Here is an 18150-nt window from a genome sequence, read left to right on the forward strand (position 1 = left end):
CCCCCCAAAAAAAAAAACTATAACCTTGATTCATTAAGACTGGCATTTCATACCCCAGTTTCAAAAATCGGGGTGCAGAAAATAATTTGTTAAAAGGCACACACCACTTAAAGAATTTGGCAGATCTTATCTCTGGCGTGCGCCTCCATGGATTGCAACACCCCGTCTCGAACCAGCTCTGCCCATTTTTGCAGAGCTGGCTGAAAATGGTGTGAAAAGTAGCAATAGTTTTGCACAACAAAAATTTTTCAACACTTGAAAGTGTTTTACATTGGAATTGTGGCATAAACACCTTGAGGAATCAGGACCTACGGCTACATATGTCCTAAAGCTAGTCTCATACTGAGTCTTTTTTTTTTTAGAAGTTTTTTTAAAACAGATCGTCTTCAAAATTCTCCTGAAAAACTGCTTCAAAAAACAATTCCAATTAATTTTGATGGGAAATCCACTTTGTTGTTCACATGATTATTACTTTTTTTTTGGATGACTTATTGGAAAAATGCCTGGTGAAAAAAAATGTATTTGACTTCTTTGAGACTCCTGAAAGAAGCCTCTCCAAAATCTGGCTGCTGCAAAAAAAATATACTCTTACAAAATCATTTCAAGGAACAAAAAAATCCTCCAAAAACTCCCCTAAGGAGGAGCAATTCCTGAAACGTTTTCCACTCAAAAACTAATTATTTTTGATCTCCTATGAAAAATTACATGTTTGTATACCCCTAAAAATGCTCAAAAGAATGAATATATGAACAGCAATGTTAAAACGACCTTCTGTGCATATGTTCCATCTTTTGTAACTTCTTTTAACCACTTCAGACTCTAAAAGCCAGGAAGTGGCTAAAAAAGTGACTGGTCCATTTTGTTGTCAGCTTCCTTTTTGAAGCCGCCACTATGTTAAATATGCAATAAAAAAAAAGAAAAACCCACTGCAAAAGATGTTCAGTAAGCAGGGTCACCAACTGTCTGAAAATTTCAGGACAGTCGATAAAAAAGGCAATTTTTTTCCCGGTCCGTAAAAAAAATTTAACGCACACGTGATTTTTTTTTGAAGCTGAAGAAAAATATACAAATTATTTTGTGTGTAATTATATCATCATTTTACAGTGGATGCAGCTTATATTTTCATAATAGAATGATGGACTGTAGACACATTAATACAATCACTATGATTTATATAGCTAAGTTCCCACAATTAGCTTTTTGGTGAGTTTTTGATGTTGCAGATTTTCAACAGCATTTGTGCATCTATCAAGTAAGATAGTTTACTTGCATTTTTTTTAAAAATATGCAGCATAAAAAATCCACCAAAACCATCACCAATGATTCCGTAAAAAAAATATTGTCTGCCTGTGATTTTTGATTAAGCTGTCCAAAAAAAATAAAAAGTCAAGTTGGCATTGGCAACCTTGCCAGTAAGATGTCAGAAAAACATTTTCTGCTCCAAAAACTCCATGAATACGCTGGCATCTATCAGAGGGTGCACATATCCTAAAAGATTTGACCAGTCTATTCTTCTGGTGACTTGTAAGTCGCTACTATGGTATATACAGTCATGGCTGAAAATGTTGTCACCATTGAAATTGTTCCAGAAAATGCAGTATTTCTCCCAGAAAATTATTACAATTATACATGTCTTGTAATATATGTTTATTTCTTTTGTGTGTTTCACACAAAACCCCAAAAATGGGACTGATAAAATTATTGACACCTTTCCAAAAATATGGGTAAACAACTTTATTTCAAGCATGTGATGCTCGTTCAAACTCACTTGTGGCAAGTAATCGGTGTGGGCAATATGAAAATCACACCTGAAACCAAACAATAAGGGGAGACGTTGACTCAATCTTTGCACTGTGTGTGCCACACTAAGCATGGAGAACAGAAAGAGGAGAAGAGAACTGTCTGAGGACTTGAGATCCAAAATTGTTGAAAAATATCAGCAATCTCAAGGTTACAAGCCTATGTCCAAAGATCTTGATGTTTCTTTGTCTACATAATCAAGAAGTTTACAACCCATGACACTGTAGCTAATCTCCCTGAATGTGGACGGCAGAGAAAAAATGATGAATGGTTGCAACACAGGATAGTCCGGATGGTGGATAAGCAGCACCAATGACGTTACAAAGAAACTCAAGCTGTCCTGCAGACTCAGGGTGCATCAGTGTCGGCACAAACTGTCTATCGACATTTGAGTGAAATGAAACACTATGGCAGGAGACCCAGGAGGACCCAACTGCTGACACAGGGACATACAAAAGCTAGACTGCTAAAATGTATGTGAGTAAGAAAAAGTCCTTCTGGGAAAGCATCTTGTGGGCAGATGAGACCAAGATAGATCTTTTTGTTAAAGCACATCATTCTACTGTTTACTGGAAACTGACTGAGGTCTACAGAGGAAAAAACACAGTACCTACAGTTAAATATGGTGGAGATTCAGAGATGTTTTGGGGTTGTTTTGCTCACTCTGGCACTGGGTGCCTTGACAGTGTGTAAGGCATCATGCAATCTGAACATTACCAAAGGATTTTGTGTCACAATGTAGTGCCCAGTGTCAGAATAATGGGTTTGCGTCCTAGGTCATGGATCTTCCAGCAGGACAATGACCCCAAATATACTTCAATAAGCATCCAGAAATAGATGGAAACAAAGCACTGGAGAGTTCTGAAATGGCCAGCAGTGAGTCCGGATGTATATCCCATTGAACACCTGTGGAGAGATCTTAAAATTGCTGTTGGGAGAATACACCTTCAAATATGAGAAACCTGGAGCAGTTTGCAAAAGAGTGGTCCAAAATTTCAGCTGAGAGGTGTAAGAAGCTTGTAGATGGTTATAAGAAGTGATTGATTGCAATTATTGATTCCAAAGGGCGTGCAACCAGATTTTATACACAAAGGAAATAAACATGTGTATAACAAAACATATGTAATTGCAATAATTCTCTGGGAGAAATACTTCATTTTCTGGAACAATTTCAAGTGTGCCAACATTTTCAGCCATGACTGTATGAAATAATACAAAACCAGAAAGCCACCACAAAATATGTCCAATAAGAAGCTTCAGGTAAACACTATCGCCATTTTTTTTAAGTCTTCTTCTGCTTCAAAAATGATGCGGGTACGCACCTAGCCTAAGGATCTCTTAATGGTACCATATTGTCAGTTGCCACCCAGCTTTAGTTGGAACAGATAGAGCCTGCAGCCATTCACTGATTCTATCTAAGTAACATCTTGACGTATTCCTTCATCATACGTCTTAAGGCCCCGTCACACACAGCGAGATCGCTAGCGAGATCACTGATTTTATGACGCAACAGCGATCTCGCTGTCAACGACCCCCGCCGGGTATCGCTGATTGTGCTTGAACGTCCTGGGCCATTTTTTGATCGTTGGTCTCCCCCTGGCCAGCGCGCATCGCTGCATGTGGCAGCGGGAGACCGACGATCAGTGAGCTCCCAACGCTGTAAGCAGATGCTGAGAGCTGGTATCCAAGGTAAATATCGGGTAACTAAGTGACGCACGCATAGTTACCCTATATTTACCTTAGATACCAGCGTCCTAGCGTGAGCACGCAGGTATCTAAGGTACACAGCGGGTAACTAAATGACGCGCACGCTTAGTTACCCGATATTTACCTTAGATACCAGCGTCCTCGCTGGTCCTGATCGCTGGTGAAGCTGTCTGTTTGGCAGCTCACTAGCGATCATGTAGCGAGGCACCAGCGATCCTGACAAGGTCGTATCGTTATCGGGATCGCTGGTGCATCGTTTAGTGTGACAGGGCCTTTAGATCCAGTATACTAAATAGATCCAGATCCACAATATATATCCAGACTGCTAAAGAGCTGTCTCTATGCTTGCCAAAGGAAAGAAACCAAGGAACGTTGACGGGATGCTTTACCATCGGCTGGCCTCAATTATAGGGGTGTTTAAATAGGAAAGATAAGTAGGAGAGAAGAGGCAAAGTGGGAGTGAAAGGCTGAGAAGTGCTATGCAAACAGCAACATGTGATAAGGCGCTTTATCTGCATCTGTGTTTAGGATAAGGATCAGCGGCACCTGTATACACACAGCTAACACGAGATCCCGGGATTACCAGCATTTTATTTAGGATTGTGTGTGCTCTATTATGTGCCGGATCCTGTATGTAACCTTATTTGCACAACATTCAATCTTCTCTTTGCTCCAGTATATCAGGATCTGCCAAGTGATCAATGCTCCTTGTACTAACAGCCAAATTTTGTTGTTCTATGATATGTTCTGTTGTAGTTTCTGAAGTAGAGATAAATGCACAAAATACTTATAATGGGTATTTAGCTTTAGAGATTGTTTTCTGCTTCTAGTAAGGTGAATGCACACAATTCAGTTTTTCCTAATGTCTGGGGTAGCGTTTGAAATCTAAATAATAGTAATAATATACATTATAATAATGGGAACTCATTAGTAATACTGTGTGCACACAGAATCATTTTCAGGCTGATTCTGCCTGGATTCCACTTAAAAAAGCGCTGGAAAGGCGCCACAAAAAGTGAACATAATGCACAGAAATGTAAAATTGACACTGCTGTGCACATGATTAGTCATTTTTTACTTATTTAAACTGCTTTGGTGTTTGGAAATCAGGAGGTGGCTAAAAGAAGTAGCTGTGACACTAGTCACAACTCACACACTACCCAGACTAGCCGTGAGGCAGAGTGGTCAAGAAGTCCAAAGTCAAAAGCCAGGAAGGTACCATACATCAAACACAGAGGGTAAGGCAAATGGATAGTCAGTGGGTCTGGGGACTAAAGTCAGAATACGTCAAAGGCAAAAGGGCTTATGCAAATGGGTAGTCAAAGGGCAAATACAAGGTTCTGCAACAAAAGATCAGAATAACAAAGTACAGTGCACAAAGTAAATATACCACTGAGCTGATGCTTCAATTGGTAATGATCTGACATGGGCAGCCAGTTAAATAGCCTGGAAATTATTTGTAAAGGAAAACACCAGGAGGAAACCCAAACACAACACTGACAGCCCGACGCCCCTGATATCCATAGGATGGCTGAGCTGTCACACGCAGGGTACCTAGGACACAGCGAGTGGTGGAATCGTTACAGTAGTATGTCCATTTTAAGGGTGGCTTACGATTGCAAAACTACCAGCAAAGCCACTTCAGGAAAAAGACTTCTGGCTTCATTTTGGAACACCCTGGCAGATAGGCCGGCGTCTTATAAATGTTGTGTGCACATACCCTTAGTGTATGTCCATGAACTTGTGAGCAGGTTGTGGGATGCAGTGATGGACAGGAGGCAGAGTAAGGGTTAACAGTTTTACTTAACAGAGGGATACTCCGCGCAGGGAGGCAAACAGTTAAAGGGAGGACAAAAACAGTTTAGATGCAAAAAGATGTGCAGAGTCAATGAAAACAAGGGAACAGATAGTGGCAGTTCCTGTTAGATCAACTTAGCTGTCAGATGTTCTCCGAGATGAGATGAATCCCAAAGCAGGGGGTGATTTCCACAACGGCCGGCGTAGTACTTGTCCGATGAGGGTCCTGAATATAATGCGGATCCATCTTTTGGCAACAGCGGTCAGTCTCTGGCATCTTCCACTGCCCCTAGTCCATATCCTGACTAGTCTGCACCCACCGTGGACAGATGGATGTACGCTGGGGAATCCGGGTGCGAGTAATGGTCCCACACCCAGTCTCTTTTGGGTGCTATGCGCACAGTACTCACAGGCCCGTATCACCTGGGACCTTGCTCTGTGGTAATCGTGGCACACTGCATGTCTCTCCTTACAGTCTCTGCCAATGGCGGGGATGGCGGTATTTGGGCTTGAGCCTGTGCTACACAGATGCCTTGGGGCCAGAGTACTCACTGCTCCCTGCTGTTCGCTGTCTGATCTCACCAACTCTGTCTGCTTCTGCGCATGCTTCAGCGGTACCCCCTTAATTACACCCCCTGCGTTCGCCTGCAAGGATTGGTCCGGCTTTACCCTGGACAACAGAGGAGACATCCCTGATGGTTCTGAAACCGGCACAGAACAGGTACCCACAGTACGGTTCTTCTTCTGATAAACTCGCCCCTGGTTTATGAAGGACCTTGGGTGACAGAATCCTGATCTTTCCTCCTTGTCACCCAAGAGCTATGACTTTTAGATAAATTGGTGATGGATTATTTGGTGTATGAGCAGTAGAAGTCTGAGAATGGAGGAGTGCTCTGCTGAGCAAGCAATTCTGTGTTTGCAGGAGTTGGAAGAGATACCTATTGGTCGAATGTTCGTCCGACACTGCTCTACAACCATATGAAGTAGATAGGGTGGCTTTAAGTTATATCACATGAGGAATATTTGTTGCATTGATTGAAGATATTTTAAAATGTATCCTCTCTATAGAAATAGGGGATAACTTGCTAATTGCTGAGGCTCCTACCATTGGGAACCCAAGTGATCCCAAGAATGGGGTTCTGGATTCTGGGAACTGTGCTCAGCCCCATATTGAGAAGACCAAGTACAGCGCTTTGCTATTTCCATAGCAATGAATAAAGGGTATGTCAAGCATGTTAGTTCCATTCCGGGTGGGCTCAGGTCACAGGATCCAGAGCCATGTCCACAAAATTTGCATGCACTTCTTAAACGCTGCAGAAACATTTCATATATACATCTGCAAGTCCGCTAAGTGTGTAGGTACCCGCAGAGATTTTTTTTCTGTTAATTTCTACATGATCCCAACAAAAAATTTACCATTGGTGGAAAATATAGCACCCTGTGGCATGTCTTCTACTCTGCAAAACAGATCACGTCAATAGATCCAGTAGACACAGTATGGTATCAGGTCCTCATGAAACCAGAATATTGGATTAACCTAATCAAGATGTTCAGTGGTAGACATTATTATCTAATCTATAGTCTAGAGATTGCTTCCTAGTATTGATTTCAGCTTTACTTATTACGTATTACTGTGACAATTGGAAGAAATTACTGGTAGGGGGTCATCAAAGTTCGAGATCTTCCAAGGTAGACAAACATTAATAAGTCCTACCATTAGTATTTCATAACGTAGAGCAATGGAAATACTGGGCAACTCTACCATTTATTTCTTGGGTTTCAATATGGCTCTGAGATTAATTAGCATATTAAATATCATCTTCACTGCGTCATGATAAACCCCAAATGGGATAGCTGAAAAATAATTCTTACATATGTCATATTCTAAATATTAATAGAGTAGACCCTCAAAATTTTTGCATAGGGTCAGCTCCTTTAGAGAAAATAACTTTAATATATTTGATTTTATTCATTATACATATTCATTATATTAAGAAGCATAAATAATTATAGTAAATTTACATAAGGCAAAAAAAATGCAGTAAAAAAAATAGAACTGTTTAGTCTCCCCACCTCGTAGAAGAACATTCTTCCATTTTTGTAGAAGTTCTAATTGTTAAGCCGAACCATAATTGCAGTTAAATCTCTTTACTTCTTCAGCAGCTGTTTCATGCCTATTCTGAGAATATTACACATGAAGTCTTTAGGGTGTCGTTGTGCACAGATACGAAGCGGAGCAGGGGGCAGGAGAGAGCTGTTAGGAACAACAGCACACAAGACTTTTGGAAATGAAAAATCGTTTTAATTCGAAAAGCTTGGAGCAATAACGAGAGGGGTCCTCGTAAATTTCTCAGCCTTGTGATAGATATCGGTCATAAAGGAGAATCCACAGGAAGTATTTTATTAGTCATGGAGGAGGGACGGATATCACTTGTTCTCTTTACGGCTTTGAATGTGCTTATCTGCTAGAACAGAATTTTAACTCCTATTCTTGAAAGGGTTAACACCGAGCCTGCTAACTTTTAATCACCCTATACAAATAATGCATATATACAATTTACTGGTTACTCCAGGTGAAGGTTATATGAGAAGACAGGACCATCAAAGACAATAGTTGTAGTATATAATCCTAAGACGTATGATGGCATAAAAGAGGAATCCAGGCAGCATGCAGAGTTTTATGTAGTTGCATCATTGGTAGCAATTCTGCCCTGATCCAAACCAAAAAGGTTGACATAGATTGCAGAGGAGCATTCTGATTACAATTGCAGTATTATTATTATCTATTTATATAGCACCATTAATTCCATGGTGCTATACATGAGACGGGGTTTCATCAAAATACAAATATCACTTACAGTAAACAAACTAACAATGACAGACTGGTACAGAGGGAAAAGGACCCTTCCCTTGCGGGCTTAGGGCCCCGTTACACACAACGATATTATGAACGATATCGTTGCAACGTCACCAGTTAGGTGACATTGCAGCGATGTCGAAACATTTATCTTTGGTCTCCTGCTGGGCAGCACACATCGCTGCGTGTGACAGTGAGAGATCAACAATCAGCGAGCTCCCAACGCCATACAGCAGACGCTGGGAGCAAGTATCTAAGGTAAACAGCGGGTAACTAAGAGCCGTGCGGCTCTTAGATACCCGCTGTTTACTCTGGATACCAGCTCCCAGCGCCATACAGCAGACGCTGGGAGCAGGTATCCAGGGTAAACAGTGGGTAACTAAGAGCCGCGCGGCTCTTAGATACCTGCTGTTTACCCTGGATACCAGCGTGCTTGCTGGTCCTGATCGCTGGTGAGTCTGTTTATGTGACAGCTCACCAGCAATCAGCTAACTATGTCCCCGCGATCCCATCCACGTCGGATCGTTGGTGGAATCGCTGGGACATTGAAGCGTGTAACGGGGCCCTTAGATTCTACAGGATTATGGGGAAGGAGACAGTAGGTTGGGGTTTGCAGTAGCTCCAATGGTGTTGAGGTGGCTGTGTCGTCATTACAGGTTGCTTTTTTGAAGAAATGGGTTTTCAGGTTCCATTTGAAGGATCCAAATGTGGTGGATAACCGGACGTGTTGGGGCACAGAATTCCTGAGGATGGGGGATATTCGGGAGAAATCTTGGAGGCAATTGGGTGAGGAGCGAATAAGCATGGAGAAGAGAAGGTGGTCTTAGGAGGACCGGAGATTAGGTGAGGGAAGATATTGAGAGATTAGTTCGGAAATATACGGAGGAGAAAGGTTATGGATGGCTTTGTAGGTCAGTGTTCGTAGTTTAAACTGGATACGCTGGGAAATTGGGAGCCAGTGAAGGGATTTGTAAAGAGGCGAAGCAGGAGAGTAGCGAGGAGAGAGATTAATTAGTTGGGCCGCAGAGTTAAGGATGGACTGGGGGGTGTGAGAATGTTAGAAGGTAGGACACATAGGAGGATATTGCAGTAGTTGAGACGGGAGATGATTAGGGCATGCACAAGCATTTTGATAGAGTGAGGGTTGAGGAAAGGATGGATTCTGGAAATATTTTTGAGCTGGAGGTGACAGGAGGTGGCGAGAGCTTGGATGTGCGGTTTGAAGGACAGGGCAGAGTCAAGGGTTACTCTGAGGCAGCAGATTACCGGGACAGGGTAAAGGGTGAATTAATTTATTGTGATAGATCAGGTTGCTAGCGAAGGTATGCAAGATGGAGGAAAGATAATGACTGAGTTGTCCCAGGCCAAGGGTATAGATTGAGAACAAAAGGTGTCCTAGGACAGAGCCTTGAGGGACATCAACCAAGAGGGGGCAAGATGAAGAGGTAGTATGGGAGTAGGAAACGCTAAATGTGCGGTTGGTAAGGTATGAGGTGATCCAGGATAGCGTAAGGTCTTTGACACCAAAGGAAGAGAGGATATGTAGTAGGAGGCAGTGGTCAACTGTGTTGAAAGCAGAGGACAGGTCTAGATGGAGGAGTATAGAGAATTATCTGTTAGCTTTGGCTGTAAGTAAGTCGTTAGTAAGTTTGGTCAGGGCAGTCTCAGTGGAATGGTGGAGACGGAAGCCAAATTTTAGGATGTCGAAAAGCGAGTTAGATGCAAACTGAGAGGAAAGTTCAGTGTAGACGTGCCGTATTGTGTAAAGGACTGTTCTTCCTTTTCATCATGAAGAAATAAAGAAAAAGGAAAAAGTGTATAATAAACGTGCACAAATCTCAATTTTATTCATAATTATAAAAATTACATAAAATCACATATATTAATTACAAGAAAGGTGCCAATAGCGCAAAGTCATGAGCCCAAATGAACTACAAAAGTGACACCAACACTGGGCAGGTAGGGAATATATTATATCATTATATACAATTTAATAATAATAGCAGTCTTCATGAGCAATAGTCCTATGCATAAGAATTATCAGGATTGTGCTGCTATAAGCTTATAATTATGTCAAAAAACATCCATAATGACCTACCAGGCTTCCAGTGATGGTGCCGCTTCCCCAACGCGTGTTTCGGCGGCATGCCTTCGAAGTATGTATGCGTAGAACAGCTTTACAATTAATATGACTGTAATTATTATGGTTATATATTGAATTTCTGTAGTTTGCTGGGGTTAATCTCTAACAGTGTTGCTGTTCCTTTTCATCATGTTTATTGTATTTTGTGATCCATTGTAAAGTTTAGCATAATATGGTAAAATATCCTACTCTCACTTTTGGACATAGCCTACTCTCACTTTTGGACACAGTGGAGAGAGGTCCACTGATTTTTGATCACGTTGGAAAACTCATTGTGTAGCTTCTGAAAATTAGACATTCTTGACAGCCCCCTGAACACAGCCCAGATTTTCAACTAGATTGCTGGACTGAACCAACATTGGCACCAAGTATAGACTAAAGGGATGTATTATTTATCTTTGGGAGAATTTTGATTTGTCCTTTATTAAATCTTCAAAAAATGTTTTGGGATTCTCCATGAATAAGTTAGTGTAAATTTGACATTTGTGAATATTGTCCATCTATTGAGTAGTATCCATATGGAGCTATAACGGAGCATCTGCTATGGATGTAGGATATAATGGGTAATGTACTCACTCTTTTGCATTTGTCATTTATTTACAAGGCTAAAATTGGACATACGCATTAGATTAATAAGGCTGTACCAGCTAATTTCATCAGCACTGGCAGACCATTTAATGTGTATGTGGTCTCCTAATACTCAGCAGTTATCAACAAATGACCTTTTTATAGGTTTGGGCACCTCTCAACTCTTGTGTAACATCATCCCAACGGAGTCTCCTAGCATTCTCTGGATATCACCCCTTCATATTTTTATGGGTTTCATGCTCTTTCCAACTCTCTTTTGACATTATCCTCAACCATCTAATGTGTTATGGGGGCCTCCCAACTCTTGTGTGACATAATAATAATAATTATAATAATAATTATAATAATAATTCTATTGTGTATTGTCATCTCCCAACTGTAATGTGACAGCCTCACCTGACCATCACAATAAATTAGTAGTAGATAAGAAGTAGATAGTAGATAAATTAAACAGACCTTCTTACTAGAGATGAGGTAAGGGATTCTAGATAAACTAAATTTGCTCCAAATTTCCCCCCAAATTTGGATTATTACTTTTTTTTATCCCTTCCTGTCAGATTCAATTTGCACCAAATGTATTCAATGTGAAGCAAATGCCTCCTTTTCGCCTGACTTGAGCAAATTTTAGTACATGCGATCATCTCTACTTCTGAATTTCTTGAGACATCATCCCTTGAACATCTAAGGTGTATAGAGTCCAACATATTCTTCTTTTATGTAGTCTCTGAACCATCCAATCTGTATGGAGACCTCTTGAAACTTAAAACTTTCCCACAACATCATCTCCAAACTTATTCAACATATATTCCAGCCATCCCATGTTTATGGCAACCTCCTGACTCTCCCACAACATCATCCTCAGACCATGTAATGCCAGTGACCTGACTGGTCCACAACATTGTCTCCCAATCATTTAATGTGTATGGAGGCCAAAATACTCTTCTCTGAAATGTATCCCGACCTTGTATTGCATATAGGGCCTCCTGACTCTCCTGTGAAATTATCCTCTGACCATGTAATGTGTAAGGAGACCTCCTGACTCTCCTATGACATTATCCCCTAACCACCTAAAGTAGATAGGGACCTCCTGACTTTCCTGTGACATTATCCTCTGACTCTCTAATGTGTATAGGGACCTCCTGATTCTCCTGTGATATTATCCCTTGACCATCTTATGTGTATGGGGACCTCCTGACTTTCCTTTGACATTATCTCCCCACTATCTAATGTATATGGGGACCTCCTCACTTTCCTGTGACATTATCCCCCAACCATATCATGTGTATGGGAGACCTCCTGACTTTCCTGTGACATTATCTCCCGCGACCATCTTATTTATATTGGGACCTTTTGACTTTCATGTGACATTATTCTCTGACCATCCTATGTGTATGGGGACTGCCTGACTTTCCTGAGACATTATGCCCTGGCCTTCTCATGTATGGGGATCTTCTGACATCCCTGTGACATTATCCCTCGACCATCTTATGTGTATGGTGGTGACATCTTGAATTTCCTGTGACATTATTCCCCGACCATCTAATGTATAAGAAGACTTCCTGACTTTCCTGTGACATTATCCTCGGACCATCTTATGTGCATGAGGACATCCTGAATTTCCTGTGACATTATTCCCCGATCATCTAAAGTGTAAGGAGACTTCCTGACTTTCCTGTGACATTATCCCTGGACCATCTTCTGTGTATGGGGACCTCCTGAATTTTCTGTGACGTTATTACCTGATGATCTAATGTGTAAGGAGACCACCTGACTCTCCTGTGACATTATTCCCTGACCATCTAATGTGTATGGGCACCTACTGACTCTCCTGTGACATTATCCCCCAATCATCTTGTGTGTATGGGAACCTCCTGACTTTCCTGTGACATTATCCCCTGACCATCTTGTGTGTATGAGGACTTCCATACTTTCCTGTGATATTATCCCCCAACCATCTCATATGTATGGGGACCTCCTGACTTTCTTGTGACATTATCCTCAACCATCTTGTGTGTATGAGGACTTCCTTACTTTCCTGTAATATTATCCCCAACCATCTCATATGTATGAGAGAGAGAGAGAGAATTTTTATGTCGCTTCCAGAACGCTATTGAGGATTAAAATGCTTGTCCGAGCAAATCTGCCGAGCATGCGCACTTGCAAATAACGGTCCGCCGCTACAAAAAAATGTTTCACAGTCCGTCTGCTCCGCTCGGGAGATGCTACAATCAAACGGATCCGTCAAAAACAGATGCAGGGGATGACCGTCAGTCAAAATCCGCCGCTAATGCAAGTCTATGGGGGAAAATAACGGATCTGCCAAAAAAGGGGCGGATCCGTTTTTTTCTAAAACTGACGGATTTTGAATGACTTCAAAAAACTGAACTGTGAAAAAGGCCTAATGTGTATAAGGACCTCCTGACTCTACTGTGACATTATCCCCCAACCATCTCATATGTATGGGGACCTCCTGACTTTCCTGTGACATTATCCCCAACCATCTTGTGTGTATGAAGACTTCCTTACTTTCCTGTAATATTATCCCCCAACCATCTCGTATGTATGGGGACCTCCTAGCTTTCCTGTGACATTATCCCCTGACCATCTAATGTGTATGAGGACCTCCTGACTCTACTGTGACATTATCCCCCAACCATCTCATATGCAAGGGGACCTCCTGACTTTCCTGTGACATTATCCATCTGACCACGTGTATGGAGACCTTCTGATGATTTTTAAGTTACATTTCTGGTACCATGTCTTCTCCTGCTCTGAAAACTTCCTGTTGGGTTAAGGCCTATAGTTCAAGCCTCTTGAAGCGCACTTAATGTGCACACCGTAGCCCCATTCTCTGGTCTTATAATAAACGCTGTAGTAAAACAATTAAACATGTTTGTGGATACACAGAAGGAAATTAAGGGCAGGAGAAAGACAGGCGAGTGGCAGAAGGAGAGATATTGAAAGAGTAAACGTGGAAATGCAATTGCTAAGGATAAGAGAAGGACCAAATTTAACGCTAGAAGTGAGCCGCATAGATAAAGAATTAGGTGTTCATTAACCAGATGGTGGAGAACGTCCCAGCATCCTCTCATCATAAATCAACTTCACCTGCAAAATTATCTGTAAATAATAGCACACCTACATTGTATGTCTACAGGTACAATATATACAGTAGATAGATATTTGATAACTAGACAGATAGATATAGATACTGTAGATGATAGATAATAGATAGACAGATAATAGATAGATACTGTAGTTACTGTAGCTAGAGAATAAGAAGTACATAGATATCCAGATAAATACAATAGATACATGTGAAATAAATATATATGAGATGGATATACAAATTAAGAGATGGATGGTAGATAATAAATGCTGTTGATAGATTGAGCAATAATAATTATGGTAGATGGATACATTGGTAGATACTTTGCATACATAAATGCTATAGACAGATGTAGTTAGTTAGATACTATAGGTAGATACAGATACTGTAGATGAATGATTGGCCAGTTCGGTGGCTCAGTGGTTAGCACGGCAGCCTTGCAGCGCTGGGGTCCTGGGCTCAAATCCCACCAAGGACAACATCTGCAAGAAGTTTGTATGTTCTCGGCATGTTCTTCGGATTCCTCCCACCCTCTAAACACATTGTGATAGGGAATTTAGACTGTAAGTCCCAATTGGGTCAGTGGTGGTAATGTAAATTAAGTGCTGTGGAACATGCAATGTATCTATGCATTCTGTAGATACATAGATAAATCAATCTATAGTATTTATTTACTGTATCTGCCATAGAGATACTGTATATACTGTAGCAAGACATATGACATTTATACGTGTGAGGCATTAATCCTTACTTCTCTACTGTGGAGTCTCCAGTGTTATCTAAAAATCTCCATTGGTGTCATTTGAAATTCAATGGAAAACCTAACCTACAAAATTGGCATTTTTTTTTGTTCAGAGGAGTTTTTTGAGCCCTCTTGGGCTTCAGGCCAACTGCTATCTCTGTTCCCCCCTAGCTATGCCCATGCCCATAGGACATAGATAAATCTTTGATTCTCATGAGAAAACTAATTTGGATGATACTCTTTTGACTTCTCTCGTCTTGTTCATGTCACTGACTGATACTAACAGACTACAAGCTCTGGAAGTTCAGTTTTGGATGTAGATAGATATTTTTAGTAACAAAAGAATCTAGGAAGAAGAAACACATGTGGAGTTGTGTCATCCACAGAACCACATTTGAACATTGCATATTGTTTTTCTTATTGTGTAGACAATGTAGATTCTTTGAAATTTTGTGAGTAATGAGCTTTATTTCTGCAAGCCATTATAAACTACAGTTCCTAACTGTTCACCATAAAGATCATTTGTATTGAAAATTTTGGTCTTTGATAGCTGTCTTTTTTTGGTTTGTTATAATTAATAAGTCAAAATTTAGAGCAGTTTAAAGAGTGACCTATCCTTAGAATAGACAACCAGTATCGGATCATTGAGAGTCTGACTCCCAGCATTCCCATCAATCAGCTGATTGAAGGTACTGCAGTGCATCGGAAATGGGACAGCGCCACACATGGCCATGAATGGTACTACAAGCTCTCACCCATAAGGATAGATCAATATTGGGTCAGAGGGGTACAATTCCTGCCAGCACACCAATTAGCTGAATAAAAGGGTTGCTACATACTGGCAGTGGCACACCTCCATATATTGTGTATTTGCCACGAATGGTATTACAAGGTCTTTACCATATAAGTGAATTTTGATATCACCAATATTAAAGTTCCTATCTTTAGGATAAGCCAACAATGTTCATTGTTAAAAGTCCATCTTGCAAGTGCCATATCCCTTTAATTATTTACACAGGTGCATTGGCTTGTCTGAGTACATAACCATGCAGCTCCTTTATTGTGCACTTTTAAACATATCATCATTGCCTAAATCCCTGTGCAGCTCCTTTAAAGCAGCTGTCAGGTGAAAAGAAGTTTGCTGCCTAGGGGTTGGAAAACTGGGCTTCCACCAATCACCAGAATGGAGGTCTTTAATCCCTGGCACTGCACATGCAGAAACATAGCTCCATTTATACTCTATGGGTCTGCCAGTAAAAGCTGAATGCCATGCTTGGCAGTGCCATAGGAAACGAATAGAGAAGATTTTTGAGCGTGCGCACTGCTGTCCCCGTCACAATTAATAAGTTATCACCTAACTTGTGGATAACTCCTTTAAATGTAAGAGACAACTAATATTGCCATTTACCAGACTCTGTTATGTCATGTATAGAGATAAGTGAACCCAAACGTAAAGGTTCGGAGTTCGAGTTGAACAGTTAGTTTCCGGTGCTAAACTCCGAACACAGACTTTTCCCGGAAGTCTGTTTTAATGTTCAGAGTTTCCGCGGAAGTCCTGGAGAAGAGAGAGAGAGTTTTCTAGCTCTCAAGTTTGGGTCTCCATTGTTTTCAATGGGGTTCAGGTTCAAGTTCAGGTATCTGAACCAAACATTGGACTATAGTTCGGGCCGGGTACCAGAACCTGAACTTCCAAGGGTCCGCTCATCCCTAGTCATGTATAACAGGCATATATTTCATACTTTTGTAGCACTGTCAAACAAACTTCATTTACCATTAACTACATATTATATTTTTCAGACTTTTTGCAGCAAAATGCAGCGGTTGCATGGAGAAGATCGCCCCAACAGAATTTGTCATGCGTGCCCTGGAAAGTGTATATCACCTGAGCTGCTTTTGCTGCTGTGTATGTGAACGACAGCTAAGAAAGGGAGATGAGTTTGTACTTAAGGAGGGACAGCTTTTATGTAAAAGTGACTATGAAAAGGAAAAGGACCTTCTAAGTTCCGGGAGTCCAGATGACTCAGATTCTGGTGAGTTACAATTTATCATGTTAGAACTTAAAAAGATACTGTAGAAAATGGTGATCTGGGCATCAATACCCCCAGAGGGTGATGACTGCTGCAACAGCAAAGGCAAAGGATGATTCTCCTCTCCTTGCTTGATAGGAGTAGATAATGGATCCCAACGATTAAATCTGTCAACAAAAAGTTTCTTTTTGCCTTGGATTTTGCCCTGATAGAAGATCACTTAAATCCGGGCAATTAAAAGTATTGGTCTTTTTATAACTTATTAGACAGAACAGCACATTTTGGCCCAAATCCTTAAACCTTCCTCCCGGGTCTTGCCCCAGAGGAAGGCACAGTCCTGTAACGAGTTCCATTAAATACAATAAATAAAGTCCAATACTTATAATTGTTTGGATCCCAGTAATCTTTCAATGCAGGAACATAGGCAAAAAGGAACTTTTTCTTGATAGATGTAAAGGTTCCCTTAACGCTGACTCTATCCCCAACACAACTTGAGAAAAAAAGACATACATCACAATGACTCCCCTTGTCTTAGAAATTAAGCTCAAAATATACCTATTACAGTGTTGTCTATCTTTGTGTTACAATACTTCCCTGAAAATAAGCTGATTATGACTTGTTTCAATTATCAGTGATCAGCTATGATTTATGGGAAACCCTGCCCACAAGTGTTGTGTTTACCTACAGTGCCACCGCAGGAAAAACAAAGAATTACACAATTATTATTAAAATCTATTGTAGTTCTCTGTCCTCCAGAGTGAAGATATTTTTGTAGCCACAATTCTATCTAAAGAATAGTTTAGGGTGGTGAATAAAGGATTTTCCTTTGTTACCTCACTAATGGTGTGTTTGACCATGAATGCTCTAAACCAGACAGATCCTTTAATCTTTTATAAGTTTATAAAGTGTCTCTGTAGAGTATAACAATATGTCATGTTGTTTGATATGTATAACTGAGTATGCTACAGTGTATAAAAGCTTTTGCTGCATTCTACACATTTCTTTGCCCTCCGTGAATCCTGTTTATTTTTATATCAAGCACAATAAGCAAATTATCCATAGACTGAAGTTGATTATTATAGGGAGCCTAGAAAGAGCAGACAAGTCAGAGACAGAGTACTGGACAAAAGCACCAAAACCCCCCCCAAAAAATTAAAATATTATTTTGCATGTCACTTTGAGCCTGCATATTTGTGTATGTCATATTGTACACAATGGTATGGTCTGTAGCTCTGCAGCACAACGTTCTGCCTCTCTGTATAGTATATGTGCCTGTATGATATATCACTGTACCCTCTCACTCGCAGCATGACATTATATATCTCTGCAGGTTCTTATAACTCTAACATTTTATTTTATAGCTTTGCATATTACAATATT

The 18150-nt window shown here is 40.7% G+C and overlaps 1 protein-coding gene across 1 annotated transcript in view; it reads left to right on the forward strand.

Annotated features, from left to right (window-relative positions):
- LMX1B (LIM homeobox transcription factor 1 beta) overlaps positions 1 to 18150 on the forward strand; it is a 195260-nt gene that overhangs the window by 167115 nt on the left and 9995 nt on the right. The window contains exon 3 of the mRNA XM_073590761.1: positions 16541 to 16773. Within this exon, the coding sequence (XP_073446862.1) occupies positions 16541 to 16773 (233 nt within the window). The remainder of the gene's footprint in view (positions 1 to 16540; positions 16774 to 18150) is intronic.

Source organism: Dendrobates tinctorius, unplaced genomic scaffold, assembly GCF_039654945.1.
Source record: "Dendrobates tinctorius isolate UK_male_01 unplaced genomic scaffold, ASM3965494v1 ptg000120l, whole genome shotgun sequence".
In the NCBI taxonomy this organism is placed as follows: domain Eukaryota; kingdom Metazoa; phylum Chordata; class Amphibia; order Anura; family Dendrobatidae; genus Dendrobates; species Dendrobates tinctorius.